General features: G+C 41.3%; 1 protein-coding gene across 3 annotated transcripts in view; it reads left to right on the forward strand.

Moving 5' to 3' along the window:
* The window catches only part of dgkza (diacylglycerol kinase, zeta a), a 473,329-nt gene extending 470,078 nt beyond the window's left edge, over positions 1 to 3,251 (forward strand). For all 3 annotated transcript variants that reach the window (XM_059975478.1, XM_059975480.1, XM_059975475.1), the window contains one exon: positions 2,222 to 3,251. In XM_059975478.1, coding sequence (XP_059831461.1) covers positions 2,222 to 2,338 — 117 coding nt within the window. In that variant the 3' untranslated portion in view covers positions 2,339 to 3,251. The remainder of the gene's footprint in view (positions 1 to 2,221) is intronic.
* The last annotated feature ends 5,570 nt before the right edge of the window (positions 3,252 to 8,821 follow it).

Below are 8,821 nucleotides of genomic sequence, written 5' to 3' on the forward strand. Positions count from 1 at the left end.
AGTCTGTCCACTTTAGTTTATAGTTTCTGCAATATTAACTGAATTCACAATTGGTGCAGGAAATTGATCTGGGTTGGCAGAGCAGATGGACAGTAGGAAATAATCTGGCATCATGGTGAATGGCTAGCAGAGCTCGCACCTCACTGCTTCAGCAACAGGAGTTCGATTCTGACTTTGGGCACTGTCTGTGAATGTGTAAATGGGTTCTTGATGGTTGACATATGCACTATGTGCTGTATGACTATGAAATCAAGAGCCCTCCTTCACACAGCACATGATCTTTTTTACTGCCATCAAACTCAGTAGAATCTTTTTTAAAATGCTAGGTATTCACGTGATGAAGGAATTTCATTTGTATGGCTGGTGTACATTGGTAATTAGTTCATTATTGTCACACATACTGAAATACAGTGAATTTTTTTGTTTTGCATGAACATCCATATAGGTCATTCTGAGACATAAGTCCACGTACACCGTACAAAGGGAAAAAGCAGTAACAGAATGTAGAGTATAATTTTACAGTTACATGACATGTAGTGCATGTGGACGGGAAAGGTGCAAGGACTGTGACAAGGTAGAGGTCCTCTTTATCTTCAACGCTATTATAATGACAAAATAGGAGCCGTCCTTGAGCCTGGTGGTGCACGTTTTCGAGTTTTGTATCTTCTGTCCGATGGAAAGGGTGAGAACAGAGAATAACCGGGTTATGATGGGGTCTTTGATTATGTCGACTGCTTATCCAAGGCAGTGGGAAGTGTAGACAGAGTCATAGATATGACAGTAAACTAGTCTAATGACAGGAGATGAGCTGCCAATTCACTATGGCCCATTCTGCACTATGCCCAGTTTCACCACACTGCTATGTAAATGACCTGGGGGGGGTGGGGGGGGGGACAGCAGGCTTTTCATCCACAACCAGGCCATTGGGTGTCAGTTCCAATGGGGTTGCTGGTTTAACTAATCCACTGAAGACGACAGATAAATGTTATCTGTGCTGTCCTTCTCCCAACTTCTACAAACTTCAACATCGAAATTAGTATCATTGGTATCCTGCCTCTTCCCTGCACTTCCCATACTGACCAACATCAGCAACCAGTTTTGGCAGAGCTTTGTACTTACATACCTTGCTAAAAGTATTCTAAAGAAACACAGATAACAAAGCTGCTTTTAATTCATAAAGAACAGTATCAGATTTTTAAGATAAAGATGACTTTGTAAACACGTAAGTGGAGGGACGTCAGGAGTTGCTTAAAAATTGGTTTGGGAGATGCATTCCTCTTTTAAAAGCATATAATGCAAATTTTGGACTGAGGTTTTGACCTGCTTTCAAGATATTCATAGGAACGTCAATGTCTCTCTGCACAACCACATCAAGTGTAAAGGAGTCCTATTCCTCTGACAAGAAGCACTTGCTCTGTGGTGTAAGTCAGTGCTACTCTTCAGAGGGTAGACGCTGAGTGCTTGCTAGATGCAAATATGGGCACTGAATGGACCCATTGGGTTAAAATGTTTCAACTATAACAAAAGAAAACATATATTTAGCATGTTTTGCAACTTTAGGATATCTTAAAACTATTACAGCTAATGAATAACTTCTGAATTTTGGTTCCATTGTAGAAAACAGCACCGATTACTCACAAACCACAATGATATCATGACTAGCTATTCTATTAGGTAGAAGAATGAGAACCAAGCTGATCAAAACATGTAAGGTCCTGAGAGAGTCTTAACAGGGCAGATGTGGAGAGAATATATCATCTTGTAGGGGAATGGGGAACTCAGAATCACAGTTTAAAATAAGGCATCTATAATTTGTTGGAGTTGAGGCTGTCGCTTCTCTTTCATCAATGAGTGTAGAGTTTAAAGCAGTAGAGCACAGTTCAGCCCCTTTGGCCCATGCTGCTGGTATCACCTGCTTGACAGTAGCAGCAAGAATGGGCCAGGACCTGGGTGAGCCTGGGTGGGGGGAATTATTGATGAAGGGAGGGCTGTGCTTGTGACAGATCAGTTGTGTCCCCTCCTCCCAGCAGCCTCTAGCGTCCCTGTGCTTTGGAACTGCTGTACCAGACTTTGGGCTCAGTAAGACATGGGGCCTGTTCCTGTGGGATGGTTAACCTGCTGTCGGTGGTGTCCCATCTGAGTACAAGCAGAGTGTTATGCTGCAGGTATGTGTTCATGGTCTGAAAAGTTTTCTTTTTTCTTCTTCCGCCCGGTCGGATAGGGGGACACGCCGAAAAATAAAGCTGAGAAAGCCAAGGACCTAGAGCTGGCAGCCTACCTGGAAAACCGTCAGCACTACCAGATGATTCAGCGCGAGGATCAGGAAACGGCTGTGTAATCCCTGGCCGCGAGGATGGCGATGAATCTCTCCCTCCTCTCCTGCCAGCTCCCTTCCACCCCACCCCATCCTGGACCGTGCATGCCTGCTGCCATTTGTGACAACTTGGGGGATTGCTGGTGACCCAAACGTTAGACCAGTCTGTGAATGTCTGTGTTTATTGTTACCCGGCCCCCTTCCGCTCCATGCACCAGTGCTTAAGCCACAGATTGGAGCATCAGAAGCCACAGTTAAAAAAAGGCATCATGCCAGCTACTGCTTGTTAGCAGAGTCCTGTGGTGCCCAACAAATTGTGTCTTGGTGGTGCAAATGGGTGGGTAAGGTCAGCAGTCTTTAATGAGGTTGGGTAGACTTGGCATTCACATTAACTTTGCGATGTTAAATTGCATCCAGCTCATGTGGGTTTATGTACTTGGGACAAGCCCTCTGCTGTTGTCATTGGCTGAGTGGTAGCAGAGGTAATACCGATAGCTGCAAAGCAAACGCTCACTACCTTGTGAAAGGGCACATGAGTTCTCGTGCAGGCTGAAATATTTAATGTGGAATCTGATCACTCAGTGGCTGCCTTTGTCAAAGAAGACGACGTGGAAGAACTGCTCTATATTGGAACTTCTTATCAAGATGATGCACAATGTTAACTCAGAGGAAGTCTGCTGCAAACTTACCATCCGTTAAGGGCTTCTGTAATGTTTACGGTGGGTGGGGCGGCTGTGCGATTTAGTGATGTTGCATCCAACATCCATTCACGGTTACTGGGGTGCAGGGCAGGAGACAAGTCCTGCTTTCCATCCACAGGGTTAGAGAGGACTGAGAGAGTAAATATTGTAAGAGTGGCTGTTTATTTTCCTGACATCCAGGCTCTAAGCAACTGGCTAGGAATGGAGGCAGATATTTAATAAATACCCTAAATATGGTTGCTTTTATTTGTTTTAAGTGAAACACTGTTTTCTTGTTTACTTTTACTTGGGCATTTAGGGGGAATAAAGTTTTCTTTTAATGTTGTAGATGAAAAATTTCAGACAGGCATTTAAAGACCTGCAATCACCATGCTATATATGTTTTAGTGAGAACAGAGCCTTTGGCAAAAAGGTTTAAAAGGGAAATAGTTCTCCTTTGTCCCATTCAATGTACAAAAATTCAAGCCGGTTATTTAAGAGGGATTTTTCAAGTTGGCACCAAGGTTTTTTGGTGAGACTGCTCAGAGGGAGATACGAGTTCGTTGACGGATATTTTCTTGGCTTGCGTCGCTCACTGTGTCAACTGAAATGTGACGGTCTGCGACCTGCCAGTTGCCGCACACTGGGCTGGTCCCAGGTTGCATTGGCAGTCTGTGCAGTCTGCTGTTCATCTGGGCTAAGTGATGACTTCAGAACCATAGGGGAAAGAAGAGCCGGAAAAAATCAACCAAGATTCCCATCCCTGGGTCTTCACTGCACCAACTACGGCCACGTTAAGCATGAAACCTTTCTTCAATTCCTCAAAGAGAATGTACATTTCAAACTAACAAGCTGAATACTGTATCGCAAATCCCCATGATAGAGGACCAATCCGTATGTTTTTTTTTGCTAGCTTTTAACTTGATTCCTGTGCAACTTCATTCTGCAGCACCCTACCAGTGAATCCTTCTTCAAATGAGATAATATGGAATCTTGTGGCAAGGAATATTTTTGATAATCTTTAAAAATCCTAATTGGAATATTTACCATGCTTTCAAAAAAAGTATGCGCTCCTGGGTTTGGGCTTTTCAGAAGGAAAACACAGCATTGAACTGATGCAGTCAGCAATTTCATTATTTTACTAAAGTCTTTTGTTTATGCAGAGACTCAGGTTTCCCCAAAGGGCTTTATAAACAATGCCGAGTTTTTAAAATTGTTGAAATTACAGATGGCATTGAAGGGAAACTTTGGGTAGGAAATTTCCAGAAACAGTGACAGCAACCAGATAATCTGCTTTAGTGTTGATTGAATAATAAATCTTTGCCAGGATTCCAAGGATAACCCCTGCAGTAGGATCTCTTGTGAGAAGGCAGTTGGGTCCAGCAGCTTATTGCCTCTTTAAATAGGAGACATCTGACAGTGGGGGCAATTCTGCAGAGGAATTGCTTTGCTGGAATGTCAGTGCAGACTTTTGTAGCGATGTCTCTGGAGTGGAAGTGAAACCTATCTTCTAGTCCTCATGAAGGGTCTCAACCAAGGTGTTTTGACTGTTTCCCCCCTGGAAGTGCTGCCTGACCCACTGAGTCACTATTAACTTGCCTTTTGCTTTAGATTCCAGCATTGACTGTTTCTGTGTCATGAGGTCAAGAGAGTTACTAACTGAGCCACAGCTGCCTCTCATGTATTGAGGTCCTTTTATCAATAGGTGCTCCGTTTTGAGAAAAGTTACACCATTCTCCCTGTGTGCTCCAGCCCTCCTCCCCTGTGCTCCCACAAAACAGCAACAGAAAAAACGGTGAATGAACAAAATGTGGAACTTGAAGATATCAGAAGGTTACACAGATTTAATGGAGCACTTTTACCCCCTTTGCTTCCTTTAGATCTATCCCCGAGAAGCTTTAGGTCACCCATCATGGCCAGTACTTCCCCCCCACCCTCACCCACCTCCCAAACCTATCTCCTTGTTTTGCTTTCCACATCTCCTTGGGTTATTCTGTTGGGTCAAAGGTGATTGTTGCTGTTGAGAATGATGGCTTGCGAAGGGGGATGACAGGTGGTAAGTGCTTGCCCTGAGATCAGTCAGATGTGATTGCTTTTAGATATTGCAGGCTCACCCACGAAGTCTAATGGTCTCAGTTTCAAAAAGATCTCTTTCACTCAGCATGGTGGAGCAGAGTCTGTTTAAACTATATGTTAGGGTGCTCAATCTTGCAGACTGGTACTGTATATATTGTATTGTCAAGCAAGGCCTTAAGTCAACAGAGATGGATTTTCCTAACAAAATGACCAATTTTGTAAATGGATATTTGATTCTGAAATTTCTATTAATTGCTTTAAATTAATATATATTGTATGATTTGACTTCAACAGAACACCGAGTTAGTACTATTGTAGGATAAATGACATTATCAGTATGTTGAATTATTATCGGGAAAAAAAAGCAGAGATGATTATACCTTTTACTTCAGTGGAATGGATAAGCGGAACGGTTACTTTACAGGCAGCTTATCTGAAGTTGTCTGTTTTTTTACCGCCAAAAATTGAAATTACCTTCAGTGTTTTTACATACACTTGGAACAGGTTTAAAGTACAAATGGTTTACAGTCACTGACCTTACCTGAAGACGTAGTGTTGGGCTAGGAGGAAGGAGGACAATGAACCCTGCCACACCCTCCTTGAAACTAACACCCAGGACCTTCTAATTCCCACAGGAAGAAAGTGGAACTCTACAGGAGCAGAATGGAGACAGGTGGCTCCAACCTCTGCTGTCATATGTGTAAATATGTCCTTTGAACAAAACATTTCTGTCTGGTTGTAAATTTTCCAGAATAGTACAATTATTGTAATATTCTAGTGAGGTTATGTTGACGTATCTGATGGTTTACTATCTGTGACTAATTTTGTGTGTAAATTACTACAAGCTCTTTTTTTGTAGATTGATATAACTTCAAACATTGGCAGTTGTTTTTATATTTGCATTTCGTGTGCGTGTGCATTTTAGAAACAAATGCCTTGATTTGCCTGTTGTCGAGTGCGTTGGATGCAGCTGCCTTGTTCCTACTTGAAAATGTGAGCCAAGTCCCAGGGTGTTCTTCACTGAAGCAGTGTGTAGCCTTTGATTCAACATGTCGCATGTCAGATGTTTTCAGAATCAGATAGTATAAAAGGATGGGGTTACCTCACAAAAGAATACATCTAAGATTAATACCCTTTGTTTTCTGAAGTCTCTCAAGAAAAAGAAGTGATTTAGGGGTGTGAATTAAATGGTTAATTTTTTACTGCACTGATGGTGAATGAGTCCTCCCATCTTATTAATGACCTGCTAATCACTCTGTCATATGATAACCACTTAAATTTCTGTTTCTGTTCTAATGACGATATTAATTTATTTTAAAATGAGAGCCTGCACTAGAGAATTTAGATTCCAATATGCTTTACAATACCATTTCCAGAATATTGGTTTTGAGAGAATGGATCCACATGTTTGTATGAACTAGTCAGTCAACACTATGGACTGTATATGGCTTTCTAAGATGCCCAGCATGCATTAGCGCACATAATTATGTTATTTTAATATATTTTACCTTTTTTAAATAGTGCCTTAGTTTCTCCGACTCACAGTTGCTGCTTTTTCCTCCAGTATTTAAACCAATATACAGCCACCCAAAAGTCCTGCTGATAGGATCTGTCTTGTGACAGCCATGCCAATTTCTTTTTTTCTCTGCATAAGGTTTCCCAGCCAAAAGGTATGCTTGTTCCCAGTACCTCTAGGGAATAAATAGAGCAATGGGAAAAGTGTGGGAAAGTTAGATATGGCCCTTGTGGCTAAAGGGATCAGGGGGTAAGGAGAGAAAGCAGGTACAGGGTTCTGAGTTGGATGATCAGCCATGATCATACTGAATGGCGGTGCAGGCTCGAAGGGCCGAATGGCCTACCCCTGCACCTATTTTCTATGTTTCTATGTATGACAGAAAATGAGAATGTTTCCATACCTGGGAATTTAGGGAATCAATATTAAAGGTTGGGAGTAGGTAACAAAGTTGAATTATGTATCGGATACTGGCCTTCAACTTGTAAGGTCGAACTCAGTCTCCATATGTTTGGGGCACAGGATTAGATAGTTTTCTGCGGGCACTGGTCCAGTTTTAATCAGTTGAAGTAGAGGCCTTCATTACAAAATGTTACCTAATTTCAGCACTACTAGAAATCTCAGGATGGGGAAATCCCAGTGCAGGAGATCATAATTGAGTAGATGCTGAATTGTTTCAGGTGCAGGGAATTCACTCTGCACTTATTAATAGAAAAATTAATTTGACAAAGTGTTAACAATGGGTGTTCAATCACCTACCACAATCCCACTTTGATGAATTAAGCATATAAGATGATTAAAACCCTCAGGACAGTCAGTTGAGATCGTGGCAATATTTACTGGCAGAAGTGGATGGGCCTGTAGACTTACTTTGGAAAAGACCTGAAAACCATTAACCATCATCATGCAAACAACTTCTAGAGCATTAAGCCATTGATAACTGGTAGAGTGAGGCATAGTGTTAGTCCTAACAACTCACCCTGCTACTAAGTGATAGAGAGCGTTCATAAGCCCTTGTTGAGTTAGTTACACTGCAATTTATGCTCCATTTCCCATCAATTTGTGGAATATGAATCAACAGACCTAGCTACTTTTCTCATACTCAGAACATTACTAGCTTTTCTTTTGTGGGTCCTTTTGTAAGTAGAGCTCTGAAGGGCTAGAGTGGGTGTAAATATTGGCCAAAATACCTACTCCTCAACCAGTCCAACTGTTTGACATACTATAAGAATAGGAATAGTATTAGGCCACTTCATCCATCAAGTCCACTGGGGATTTGAGATGGTTTTGACCAGGTCATATAACCTATTCTTTGATGAGAATTTGGATAGATTTTTAGAATTTTGCCATTCTGCAAAGTAGAAGGTTGAATGGAACGAATTTTTGTAAGTTTTAGCCTCATCTCCCTATCACCCTTCTGGATCCCTGTAAACAATGGGAACAAGTGAACTGACAAAGTGATATTAGGGATATCTCATTTATTTTAGAGAACGTGGTTTGTGTTAGAATGAAATCTTCAGATAGGACAGTTAAGATATGACAAAAGGTGGCACTAACAGCTGGTGTACATGAAGCATGGATGGCAATATCATTGCTGACTTAGTGAGCAACAAGCTGGGACTGGTATAAATGTCCTTTTACAGGGCTGCATATAAATGAATCAGATTGTATTTGCATCAGACTGGACCAATAAAATGGAACAAAAAAAATCAGACTATCAGTTACTGACTAAGCACTTCTCTGTCAGTTCATATGGGTATAATTTCTCTGTTATAGTTCAGAATGCTTATTTTTGGTTGCTTTCTGTAGACTAGGGGTTCCCTCCGGCAGTCCACAGACTTCTCATTTAATGGTGGGAGCACTTGGCATAAAAAAAGTTGCTCTAGACTCTTTCGTAATCTCTTTACGATTTCTATAACTGGTCAGACTTTTTCTTATATAAAGATGAGTGTAATCAAATGCAGATCATTTTCAGCCCTGTTTAAGTATACAGAAGCTAAATACTGCATTTTCTCAGCAGGGTTAGAAACAGGTATTGGATCAGGTCATTGAGTTTCCAGCATTTTTTTAAATCTTTAAACAAGGTAAACAAAACCAATAAACCAGTAAGAGAGAGAAATAGAATTCTTCGTCAGAGGAACAAGCTTCAAAACGGACATTCCTGGTAGTGGTGAGTCAAATGAGAATAGAAGATCAATATGATGCAGACGGTTGCTAGAAATCTGAGAGAAAATGCAG

This window comes from Hypanus sabinus, chromosome 7 (assembly GCF_030144855.1).
Source record: "Hypanus sabinus isolate sHypSab1 chromosome 7, sHypSab1.hap1, whole genome shotgun sequence".
Taxonomy (NCBI): Eukaryota; Metazoa; Chordata; class Chondrichthyes; order Myliobatiformes; family Dasyatidae; genus Hypanus; species Hypanus sabinus.